Below are 13,351 nucleotides of genomic sequence, written 5' to 3' on the forward strand. Positions count from 1 at the left end.
TGAAAGGATGGGCCAGATCTAAAGAGGGCGTGAATGACCGGGGATGGTACAGTCCGGCTCTTGGTCCCGAATACAGATAGGGCTTAACAGTGGCAGGTAGGAAAGAGAGAACTTAGTGATCTTCATTGACCACAGTTCTGTAGAGGTCAGTGGTGTGGCGTTTGGCTGTGTTCACGCTCTGGAGAGAGACAAACGTCCACCTGTAGTGCTCAGACAAGGCTGGGAGAAGGGTTTAAACTGGCTTGTTGAAATTCAGTGAGAATCCCATTGTATTCTTTTTCATGGTGACTGCTCGACCTTCGAGGAGCATTGGGTTCTGTTCTATATATAGGAACACCCACTTCTCCTCCACTTGTTTCTCCTTCCATGCCATCAGCCAAGTCTTGATAGACATCCTCTGTCCTTTCCAGGCTGTAGATGGAGGCTAGGACGCTGAAATCCTGTCCTTGAATCCCCATCCCGTACTTCCTTCCTCCTGCCAAAGTCAAAGCCTTCAGCTGGAGGGGGGATGTGGGTCAGCTGCATCCTCAGGTCCCTGGAGAGGCCGTCTGGATTCCTTCTGACCCTGTCCCCGATGCCTCGGACCCCATCCCCAGTGATTCGGCAGCTGTGGACGGTGGCTGGTGGGATGATGCATTTTGGCAGTTGCTCTTCTCGGCCCTGGATCTGCGCCCTGGGAAGATTGCACACTTCCTGGTCCGGCCTCCCTCCCCCCACCCTGCCGTCAACTCTTGCTGCTGAAGGGGCCTGGTCTTTGGTCACCCTGTTGTGTGCGGAGGCGCCTAACACCGAGTCTCCCTGACATTTAGGAAGTCAACCCCCATGTGGTGAGAATGTCAGCGCGTGTTCTTTGCTGCCCAGGGTGCTTGCTTTCTGAAGCCATGAGTCAACTTAGCCATTTCTCCTTCAAGGAAGGTCCAGTTTTGCCAAGACTGTTTTCCACTGAGGGAGCTGGGGGACTGGGATGGGGGTGAACTTTCACTCAGCAGCTGGGACTTTGTGTGTCCCTAGTTAAATGTCCTGATGTCCTGTGTCTTGGTTTCTTCCTGTGCGAAAAGAGGCTGGTGACACATACCTCACAGCCTAGCGGTGAGGATAGATAGAGGCAGTGTTCACAAATCCTAGCTCACAGTAGATGCTCAATAAACTTGAGTTTCCTTCCTTCCCAGCTTTCTCTTCAAAGGGCCTCTGTTGAGTCTATGTGCATGACTGTGGAAGATGCTGCAGGAGAAATTCCTGCTCCAAAGTAGGGGTTGGGATTAGACTGTCTCTAAAATTTCTTCCAGTTATTTAGCTCTGTGACTCAAATATTTGTCTCTTCCCAAATTCCACTCTGTTCAGATTCTAGAGTTCAATTCCCTCTGGGGAGAGGGAAAGGCAGGGGAAGGACGTCGGGGAGGATGACAGAGGAAAGGTACCTCATTCCACCCTTGGGGAGCAATGGGCCACTTCAGACTAGGTTGGTATCTCTGAACTTCCTAGATTCTTTTGCCCTTTTGCCTTGTAAGAGAGTGAGCTCCCCGTCACTAAAGGAATTCAAGCAGAGGCTGCAGGACATCTGGCAGGATTGCTGAGGTGGACAGGCTGGATTAAATGACTGAGACGGTCCCTCCCAGCACTGAACTTTCATGATTATGGGATGCTACAGGACGGCTCTTCAACAAGCATGGTGGTGCACCCTCGCCACTATAGAGGGAAAGGACTTGGATGGCATCAGGCTGTAGCCTCGACTCCCAAATGATTGAAAAATTGACTCAGGAATAAGGATTTTGATAAAAAGAGGTGAATGTAAAATCAGTTTATCAGTAACGCGGAGTGTGATGTGAGCCTGGAGAGAATCTGGGCTAGCCCAGGGATTAGCAGCGTTTAACTCCCACAGGAGAATGGGGGGTTGGTGAGGAAGAAGGCCCCCTAGTCCATAGCTCAGGTAGTGCAGGCCAGCAGTCTTTCACTCTCATGACCTTACACCAGGCATCTCCCCTGGGGAACGCAGACATGATGGAGACAGTCCTCAGCCCTGTGGAACTTCCTCCAAAATGCTGCACTGAGATGCCTTGGGGGAGAGACAGAAGCCTGGGACAGGAACACAATGAACAAAATGTAGGGCAAACATACATCATTTTACCCAGTCGAATTTAAGCAGAGAAAAAAAAAAGCTCATTGGAGCTTATGAAATGTTTGTAGTTGCTGTTAATAGTATAGAAGCACAACAGACAAAATACTCTGGGGATTTCCCTGGTGGCGCAGTGGTTAAGAATCTGCCTGCTGGGCTTCTCTGGTGGCGCAGTGGTTGAGAGTCCGCCTGCCGATGCAGGAGACACGGGTTCGTGCCCCGGTCTGAGAAGATCCCACATGTCGCAGAGCAGCTGGGCCCGTGAGCTGTGGCCGCTGAGCCTGCGCGTCCGGAGCCTGTGCTCTGCAGCGGGAGAGGCCGCAACAATGAGAGGCCTGCGTACCGCAAAAAAAAAAAAAAAAAAAGAATCTGCCTGCCAATGCAGGGGACAAAGGTTTGATTCCTGATCCGGGAAGATCCCACATGCCGCGGAGCAACTAAGCCCGTGAGCCACAACTACTGAGCCCACGTGCCACAGCTACTGAAGCCCGTGAGCTTAGAGCCCGTGCTCTGCAACAAGAGAAGCCCCGCAATGAGAAGCCCACGCACCGCAATGAAGAGTAGCCCCCGCTCGCCTCAACTAGAGAAAGCCCGCATGCAGCAACGAAGACCCAACGCAGCCAAAAAAAAAAAAAAAAAATTCTGGTAGTTCGAAGAGAATTAAAAAAAATAAAAGAAGCACAACAGACAAATACTCTGATTACAGAGGCTTAGGACAGTCCCCCCTCGCCACAGAAGGCAGCAATTTGGGACGAAATGTGGCTGCACTTTCTTTCAGCAGTAGGGCGGCTGCAGCTGCAGCAGAGCCCAGGAAAGAGAGCCAGCTCAGAGGTGAGAAAGCTGAATGGGGCCGGGGTGGGTGAGGGGTGGTCGGAGAGGGTGATAGAGACAAACGGATGATCTTGGGACCAGGAGTCCCTGAGACCTCGCAGAAGGGTATCCAAGGAGTAGGCGCAGGGGAGATGGAGGCTCCAAATCGGCTAGGGAGCATGGCCTGATGAAGGCTTTTGTGGGCCAAGGGCCCTCATCTGGACAAAAGCCAGAGCCTCCGCAATCAATTTGGATCCCATTCCTCTTCCTTCTCAGGGGTTTTGCACCGGTAGTTACCTCTTCTGTCTTCTCCATTCTCTCTCTTGCTACTGGATGATTCCTGTAAGGAAACAAACCTGCTCCAGTGTCTCCTATCTTTAAAAATTCTACCTGCGATTCTATGTTTCCCTCCAGCTATGGCCCCTTTCTGAGTCTCTCATCACGGTCTCTACTTCCTCTTCTCCCATTCACCTCAAAACCATGACAGTTGTCCCTGCTGCATCACCGTAACTACTCTTGTTAAGGTCAACAGTGACCTCCTTGCTGTCAGATCCAATGGACACGTCTGTGGCCTCATCTCAGTCTCTTAGCAGCATTCAAGACCGTTGGTCACTCTGATGCTGAATCCTTCCATGACCCAATATTTGTCTTTTTTTCCTTGATTCTACTCTAATTGATCATCATTTTTAGTCTCTTTTGCTTGCTCCTCCTCTTCTACTCACGTTCAGATATTAGACTTATTTATTTTTTTAATTTTTTATTTTATTTATTTATTTTGGCTGTGTTGGGTCTTTGTTGCTGTGCACGGGCTTTCTCTAGTTGCGGCGAGCGGGGGCTACTCTTTGTTGCGGTGCGCGGACTTCTCATTGTGGTGGCTTCTCTTGTTGTGGAGCACGGACTCTAGGCACACGGGCTTCAGTAGTTGTGGCACGCGGGCTTCAGTAGTTGTGGCACGCAGCCTCAGTAGTTGTGGTGCATGGGTTTAGGTGCTCTGCGGCATGTGGGATCTTCCCGGACCGGGGATCAAACCCGTGTCCCCTGCACTGGCAGGTGGATTCTTAACCACTGTGACACCAGGGAAGTCCTCAGATATTAAAATTATTGAGGACTCCAGACAAAGCCCTCTTGTCCGCCAAACTCATTCTCTAGGGAGGGTCCTTTCCAGTATGATGCTGTAAATATATATGTGTAGGAAATGAAAACAATGTCTTCCAAATTTCTGTCTTCAGCCTTAGACCTCCCTTATGAGCTCCAGACTTGCATATTGAACAGCCAGCTCAAGCTTTCCACGTGGATGGATGTCTCATACACATCTCAGACTTCATGTGACCCAAATAGACCCAAACTCTCTGCCCCTCCCCAGCAGATCCTTCCCTGCCTCAGGGCAACCCACCCACTGAATCTTTTTTTTTTTTTCCTTAAGGAACTTTTCTTCTTAGTACTTAAATCTCTTATTTATTTGTTTAAGCTGCGCTGGGTCTTAGTTGCAGCACGTGGGATCTTGGTTGCAGCATGCGGGATCTTTAGTTGCAGCATGCGGACTTTTAGTTGTGGCATGCGGACTCTTAGTTGCAGCATGCAAGTGGGATCTAGTTCCCCCACCAGGGATCGAACCTGGGCCCCCTGCATTGGGAGCGCAGAGTCTTACCTATTGGACCACCAGCAAAGTCCCTCATACTGAATCTTTTGTAGCCTGTTGCTCAAGCCCAAACCCGGAAGTCATCCTTGATGCCTTGCTTTTTCTCACCCGTCAGTAACTTCTAGTCTATCTACCTCTCCCCTTCACCACGGCCATCCTCCCAGTCAAAGGAATCATCCCTTCTCAACTGGATTAGTGCCACGGCCTTCTAATTGACCTATATGATTCCATCTTGCATCCTCCTAACCTATCCTCCACAAAGCAGTCAGTGTTAGCGGAAATCTATAGTTCTTCAACTCCATGGCCTGTAAGGCTTTGAATGTCCCAGCTCCTCCTTTCTCTCTTATTTCCATTTCATGCACTCTCTTCCTTGTTCACACTGGATCCAGCCACACTGACTTCCTTTCTGATCTGCAGTCCCACTGACCTGCTTCCCCCCTTAGGACTTTTGTACTTGCTCTTCTTTTCATCATGAATGCTCGTCCTTGGCTCTTTGCGTGACTGGTTCCTTCTTACCTGTTAGGGATTAGCTTAAATCTTGTCTTCTCAGGGATGCCTTCCTGATCTTCTTATCTAAAGTTAAACAACCCTCTCCCAACCTTATTCTCATATCCCCCTGTTTATTTCTTTTATAGCACTTAGAGCTTTAATTTTCTTGTTTATGAATTTGTTTGCTTATTTTATTATGTATCTCTTCCCACTAGAGTATAACCTTCATGAAAAGAGGGACCTTATCTTTCTTGTACGTCATTGTATTCATAGCACTTAGAACAGTTTCAGGCATGTAGTAGGTGCTCAATAAATATGTGTTGACTGTATGGTCAACTAAAGATAAGCGTCATAGTGGGAGGCCCTGTGTATTTGGGGAGCTGATTTCAGGTGTTGATCCTAGGCTGCTCCCAGCCCCCACTCTTTGGTAAAACGATCTAACTGTGTCTTTGCACATGGCCACTAACATGTTCCAGCCCTGGCTCCTGCTCTGTGGTGTTTGGCAAGTCTCTTCACTGTGAGAGCCTTAGTTTACTCATTTCTAAAAAAAGGAGTTTGACCTGGATGACTTCTAAGGCCTCTTCAGGCCTTTAAAACTATGATTCTACCATCTCTGAAGCCAATAGAGGCAAACAACAACAACAAGTAACTTCTATCGATTCTTCGCTAAGCATTTTGGTAATCAGTGTCCATGAATTACGTTAAGATAGAATCCATTCTTTACCAGCAGTTATATAAAATTGGGCCCTGAGGTTTACCTAGATGTGTTTTTATCCTTGGTGAGAAGAATGATACTTCTACACATACTCAAACTTCCTAGGAAACATGCAGAGACATACATTTTACCATCAAATTCACCTCTTATTTTCACGTGGAAGTTTTTATTCCCGCCTCACCTTTTTAAACGCTGATAAATACAATGTAAAGTTTGGAACAGTGGCTCACAAAGTAGAAGGTAATCAGCTATAGTTATAATCAAGTCGGAAGTGTCTGCTGTTTTTTTCCCACCCTAATGAATACTGAGAACTGGAAAGCTTTACTACCAGGAAGACTTTTTGCTTTTTCTGATATTTCATGCAGAGCCCCATAGAACCTGCTAAAGCGTGTGAGAGTCCGGGCGTGTGGAGGCTGTGGCATGAGCTCCCCTTCCTTTTCCTCCCAAGGTCACTTAGGAACAATCTCCAGCACTTATCAGAGAGCTGGCTGGCCAGGTCTGACAGATGTATTCTGTGCCCTTGCCTGGGCCTGATCAGACCTCCTTTCCAGGCTCTTGACACCGTGGCTTTGCTGTGGACCTCAGGGTGACCATGCTAACTTTCAGAGCAGAGCCTCCCCACAGGAAGGTGACATCACAGAGAAAACCTCCACAGAACACCCGGTGGTGGTCTGAACACTGGGGTGACAGACCCTGTGTCAAGGGTGGCTTCACAGTGTAGCAGGTAGGACATCCGCAGGCGTTTTTCCAATTTCCTGCACTCAGGTAGGAGTCACTGGGCCTCAAGCACGCCATTCAGAAGGAGGGCATAGGAGATCTGGGGCTGCAGGGCTCTGGGAAGATTCCTGTCTCTCGTTTGGTGCTGAGCCCCTCATGTGAATGAAATTTAATGAGAAACTCTTGAAATTCTTTGAACAGGGTAGGGCTACCCAAACACAGACTTATGTGTTCGAAGTGCCTTAACAAAGCTATCACATCTTGATTTCTTTTTTTTAACATGTAGCATTCAAATGGCTGTTTTTGCTTTAACCGCAGTTCCTGCTGCAGTTTGGAATTGTGACCCTGGGTGGAACAGAGGTGTTAGAGGGGTACTTTTATTCCCCACTCCTCCTATTGGCAGAAAATGATTTCCTCGGAGTGACACCCATGGCCTCTCACTCTGTTTCTTGCTCACTCCTTCTGGAGCAGGGGGAGTGAGGTACCCTGTTGGGGGCAGAGTCACGGACCGGTGTTTTTGATTATGTGGGGCTAAGCACTGGGGGTTCCATCTCCTTTATCTCCTCCCTCCTTGAACCCATCAAGGCAGTGATCCGGAGAAGCCCTCTACGTGCTCCAACTTCCCTTGGATGGGGACGTGGCAAGTGCTGGTAGCAAGTCCATTGGGCCATTGTATCCAAGCCATATTCTCCAACAGATGGTGTCCTTCCTGTCTCCCCTTGACCCCAACAAATGGGGCTTACGTCTACCGATTCAGATGCCAGGGCACGAGCTCTCCCTGAATCCAATGGAGTCTTTCTGCAAACTCCATGTGTATTTAATCTTGGATTTTTTTATATAAACATACAAAACATTATGAGAAAAAAGTCTCAAAGGAAATACATCGAAACAATTAAAAGTGGTTATTATAGGTTGGAGTATCTATGGGCGGTTTTTATTTTCTTTTGCACTCATCTGAATTTTCTAAAGTTTCTGCAAGGAACATGCACTTCTGTTACAGTATGGAAAAAATAAGTTTGTTTCTCACTCTTTCACCCAACAATCAAAAACAGAAAGAAAGAAAGAAGAGGAAAGAGAAAGAAAGCACGTCCTAGAAACAATGGATTTGTAACAACGGAGCTTAAGCAAGTCAACCTCACTGTGGCTGCCTTGCTGGAAGGTTGTGGGCAGGAGGAAGAAACAGGTGTCAGGGAGTAAATACTGTGTGAGCTGATTTGAGGTGGCCCAGGGTGCTATCCTGGTCTAACAGCCCCTCAACACAGATACCTGGTGTGTCTCACATGGCCTTTGCCAAGAGAGGCCACTTCCCTTTTTAAAAGAAAAAATTACTGAAGTATAGTTGATTTACAATGTTGTGTTAATTTCTGCTGTGCAGCAAAGTGACTCAGTTACACATATATATACAGATATATATGCGTATATATACACATATCTGTATATACATGTGTGTATATGCACATATATATACATTCTTTTTTATATTCTTTTCCATTATGGTGTATCACAGGATATTGAATACAGTTCTCTGTGCCATACAGTAGGACCTTGTTGTTAATCCATCCTGTATATACTAGTTTGCATCTGCTAATCCCAAACTCCCAATCCATCCTTCCCCCACTCCCCTCCCCCTTGGCAACCACAAGTCTGTTCTCTATGTCTTTTGAGTCCGTTTCTGTTTCACAGATAGGTTCATTTGTGTTGTATTTTAGATTCCACGTATAAGTGATATCATATGGTATTTGTGTTTCTCTGTTTGACTTACTTCACTTAGTATGATAATCTCTAGATCTAATGCCATTTGAAATAATGCAAACGGCATTATTCCATTCTTTTTTATGGCTGAGTAATATTCCATTGTGTATATGTACCATGTCTTCTTTATCCATTCGTCTGTCGAGGGAAATTTAGGTTGTTTCCACGTCTAGGCTATTGTAAATAAGCACTTCCCTTTTCTTGGTACAGCCTTTTGGTGGGTGGATTCTCTTGGACTCACCCTTTTCAGAGACTGCCTGTTGGGAGTCCTTACTGGGGCCTTATTTGTAACCAAATGATCTTGCCTTTCAGACAACAGCAGAGAAGTCTCCTGGGGCCTACTTCCTTCCTGAGTTTGCACTCTCTCCTCAGGGAAGTTTTCTGGAAGATACAACAGGGGAGCAGTTCCTCACATACCGCTATGACGACCAGGTAAGAACTTCATTAAAGAGCCTATTTTTGGCTTTGCCATTTGCCAATGGGCAGGAAACAGTTTCTCAAAAATAACTTCAAAATAATTATATTTCCTCCTTGGCACCACTTATATAATAGACCCATTACACCAGGAAGGACCCCAAGACGCTGGGCTGCTCACGCTTGCATGTAGCTTCCTGCACAGTGTGTGGTTCTCGTTCTGGGTGGGGCATTGCCTTGAGTGACACATTGTCTTATTTTCATCAGAAATATTTCCATATTAATATAAGTATTTAAATTCGTTCATTTCAGCTATTGCCAAATTCATCGTGTAATTCTGAAGTTATCCAAAAGTTCTGTATTCTGGTTAAGCTTCACTTTCTTTGCCCTCTTAGCTCTTACTTTCTTTCTTTTACCAGCACCAAAACTTTTCTTTTCCAAGCCCATTTTCCAGAAAGGGAAAACTTAGGCGTGCCTCTGTGTGAGGGCGCGTGTGTGTGCACATGCGTGTGTATTTCAGTCACTGCACGAAACCCAACTGGAGAGTGAGGCCATGCTTGGCTGAGATGCAGAAACCGCACACTCGGGACTATGACGCTCCGTTCTCAACTTACATGGATGCCCTGACAGCGTGGAAGATTACACATGTCTTTGAAATCACTCACAACTCGTTTGAAACAGAGAATTTTGCCAAAGGCAGAGGTTTCTAGCTGATAGGGCCTGAACTTCTGAGGCAGTGGTGCACACTGGGCCAGGATTTAGGATGATGAGTGACGTTGAAAGATCTTGGTAGACCTTGGCACCTAAGGGGCCAAGTGTGGGTGAGGTATGGGGCGGGCGTGTCTTCTCACGGGACATGACGGGGTGGAGGAAGATGGCCCAGGGACCGAGGTCCGCTGTGCTGTCCTGATCTGTGTGGTCAAGGCTGGTGAGTTCTGGCTTGAGTTGCGCAGGGCCTAGTTAGGGGGTGAAAGATATTGCTTGGAAGGAGGAGCTCTGGGCAGGTCAGTCTGCCGCCATGGGTAGATGTAAGATGTGACGGCAGGGAGTGGTACGCGGCTCTGGGGCTGGCTTGGAGGTGGGCAGAGCGCAGATGAGGCTCGGAGGAGGATTAAAGTCTCAGGCAGCGTAACTGGTTGATGAAGGATAGAGCATGGAGGGCGAGTAGAGACATCTATTGCCGGGTGCTCTGTATCCCCCTACTCAGGGGGAGGCACCATTGATTTTGATCCTCCGCTTCTACTGCGTGACCTGTGCTTGGTACATTGAGCTCTGGAGCTGGGATTGGGGTGAGGTGCAGGCTGTGAACCAGTGCACCCAGCTGTGAGCAGGACGCTGTCCAGGTAGTCAGGGGCAGGGGTGGGATGAGACCAGTTTTTTTTTTTTTAATCAAAATTGTCAACATCAGGGCTTCCCTGGTGGCGCAGTGGTTGAGAGTCTGCCTGCCGATGCAGGGGACACGGGTTCGTGCCCCGGTCCAGGAAGATCCCACATGCCCCGGAACGGCTGGGCCCGTGAGCCATGGCCGCTGAGCCTGCGCATCCGGAGCCTGTGCTCCGCGACGGGAGAGGCCACAACAGTGAGAGGCCCGCGTACCGCAAAAAAAAAAAATTGTCAACATCAATCATTTAAGTTCCCCGAATAGCGAGTCCACAAATAGTTACTACAGGGAGCAGGGGTGAGGTGGAAGATGATTCGATATTCATGTTATAGACCCCAGTTAATCCTTTGGACAGGCATTTGGGCCTGGTTGCTAAGAGGGCCTAAACCATCACATTGCTTTTGGACCTTCTCCCCGATGGATTTTTAGAGGGCCTATGATTTATGGCTCCTTTTAATCAAGAAATTAATGCTCTAACAGGTTTTCATATGAGAGCATAAGAGAAACTAACTGAGGAGGCAGTAAAGGATAGGAGAGAGTGTCTGGAAAATCACGAGCTCTGTGTTTTTTAATTAAAGAGTGGTTGATGCCTTCTCCAGGTTCTGCAGATAAATGATATTTAATATAATAACAATATAAAAGCTAGCAAAAGAGGAAAGTAAGCCCGTTTAGCCTTTCCAAAAGGCCTAAAACAGATCTTAAAAGTGTGTGGCACGCCTTGGAAATTTTGTCCTGGGACACAGTGTTCTAGAGAGCCCCAGTGAATAGCATATGAAAACATTCTGTGTTGCCCCCACTGTGTATTTCTTTTAAGGGAAAGGAACAAGGTCAAACTATAACAAGCCAATAATAGCACCTACCCTCTGCTACTAAAGGCAAAGAAAATAGGCCTTTGTACCAAACTAGGTGTATCTGTTGAATGAACCTCAAGAATGTAATCATCTAGGACTGTTAACCTATCAGCCCAAGCCTTGATTCTCTTTTCTCTTAATACTGAATGTGCAGACTGCACTGTAATATCAGGGCGCTTCTTAGGCTCAGGGGAAAAGTTAGATCAGATATGACTCAGTTTGAAAACTCCCCCTATCCTGACTCAGGAGTCAGACTGCTTTGGATTTGAACTCCATTTCTGATGTTTTATTTGCTGTGTGACTTCGGACAAGTTACTTCACTTCTCTGTGCCTAAGTTTTGTCATCTGTGAAATATACGATGGTGTCAACCTCACGGAAATGTTTTAAGGATTAAAGGAGATAATTCATATGTCTCCCTGCACAGTTTCTGGAGCATATAAGCCCTTAATCTAGCTATTGTTATTGCTAGTAATATTATTTGCAAAGACTCAATTCAGAGAATCTCAGATATTCTTATGCTAAAGAAAAGGAAGAAGCATATTCTCCATTAATGTCAAAGGACCTCACACAATATGTTTACTTTTTTTTCTATAAACTCTTTTTTTTACCTCTTTATTAGAGTATAATTGTTTTACAATGGTGTGTTAGTTTCTGCTTTATAACAAAGTGAATCAGTTATACATATACATATGTTCCCATATCTCTTCACTCTTGCGTCTCCCTCCCTCCCACCCTCCCTATCCCACCCCTCCAGGTGGTCACAAAGCACCGAGCTGATCTCCCTGTGCTATGCGGCTGCTTCCCACCAGCTATCTACCTTACTTTTGGTAGTGTATATATATATGTCCATGCCTCTCTCTCACTTTGTCACAGCTTACCCTTCCCCCTCCCCATATCCTCAAGTCCATTCTCTAGTAGGTCTGTGTCTTTATTCCTGTCTTAGCCCTAGGTTCTTCATGACATTTTTTTTTCTTAAATTCCATATATATGTGTTAGCATACGGTATTTGTTTTTCTCTTTCTGACTTACTTCACTCTGTATGACAGACTCTAGGTCCATCCACCTCATTACAAATAGCTCAATTTCATTTCTTTTTATGGCTGAGTGTAACAAGCATATAGGTAAAGTACACCCATATCTGAAGTGTAGAACTTGGTAAGTTTTTAAATAACTTTACACCTCTGTAGCCACCACCCAGATCCAGCAATTAAACATTCCCAGCACCCTAGGAAGCTCCTTGGACCCCTTCTGGCCAATATCCCTCACCCAAGAAGTAACCACCATCCTGACTTCTATCACTCTTACAGATTCGTTTTGGTTTTTACTTTTATTTTTTATATAAATGGAATCATACAGCACATACTCATTTGTGTTTGGCTTCTTTCACACACCATGATGTCTGAAGGGTTCAACCAAGTTCCTGGATGCAACATAACTTAGGGTTTAATGTCTGTCTGTTGCGCTCTTTGGAACGAACTGCCTCATATTGGAACAGATTGCAGCATATTGGGTGGCATGCAGCGTTGCTCTTGCACAGAAGTTCCCAAGTTGTCCCTCTAAGGTTTTCAGGGCAGCCCCTCCAAAGATTCCATACCTGGGGTGTGGTGGAGGCGGTGTTCCAGAGTAGCCTTTGTTCCATCCCAGCAGCTGCTGGCATTCCATGGTCAGAAATAGGTCTAGGTCTGTGTGAGTTGCCACCCAGGGCAGTCAGTGTCTGTGCTGTCATGTCGCTTAAGTACACCTACCTGTGGAGTTTACGGGTACGTGCCAGAGGCACTGTCCTGCTGTCCCAACGGCCTGAAATCAGAGTGACAAAGTGCTTATGCTGCAGGCGCTGCTGTCTGGTTACTGAAGTTGTTGGGTCAAAACTGGGTTCACTAGGAACTTCCTGCCTATCAGATACTCATTTGGTAAAATGGGAAGCAAGCAGATGGTGTGTTTGCTCTCTTCGACGACCCCTGTAGGACTTTTTTTTTTTTTTTTAATTTAAGAACATTTTTATTGAAGTATAGTTGATTTACAATATTGTGTTAGTTTTAGGTGTACAGTAAAGTGATTCAGGTGTATATATCTATTATTTTTTTCAGGTTATTTTCCACTATATGTTATTACAAAATATTGAATGTTGTTCCCTGTGTTACAGAGTAAATCCTTTTTTTTTTAGATTTTATTTTGTTTATTTTTTTATACAGCCTGTAGGACTTTTTAAAGTATTTTATTCTGGTGTATTTTCATGAAGACCTTCAGGTCACTCTTCAAATGTCCCCTGGAGTAGGTGTCTGGAAAACTAATAACCCTGAGGCCAGCAAAGCACAGCTGTGATGTAGGTTGTGTTTAATGAGTCACATAAAAGGCACACTGTGGGTTATACAGGGGGCTGAGACGGCTTCTAGTGAAGAAAGCCGTTCTGAAGCCAACTGGGTAGCAGTGCGGTTCGGTGCATGCAGGACTAGTCAGACAGCCTTCGCC

At 46.3% G+C, this 13,351-nt stretch overlaps 1 protein-coding gene across 1 annotated transcript in view; it reads left to right on the plus strand.

Annotated features, from left to right (window-relative positions):
* The window catches only part of ADAMTSL3 (ADAMTS like 3), a 368,604-nt gene that overhangs the window by 51,760 nt on the left and 303,493 nt on the right, over nt 1–13,351 (plus strand). The window contains 1 exon segment of the mRNA XM_033852218.2: nt 8,548–8,667. Coding sequence (XP_033708109.2) covers nt 8,548–8,667 — 120 coding nt within the window.

Source organism: Tursiops truncatus, chromosome 2 (assembly GCF_011762595.2).
Source record: "Tursiops truncatus isolate mTurTru1 chromosome 2, mTurTru1.mat.Y, whole genome shotgun sequence".
In the NCBI taxonomy this organism is placed as follows: Eukaryota; Metazoa; Chordata; class Mammalia; order Artiodactyla; family Delphinidae; genus Tursiops; species Tursiops truncatus.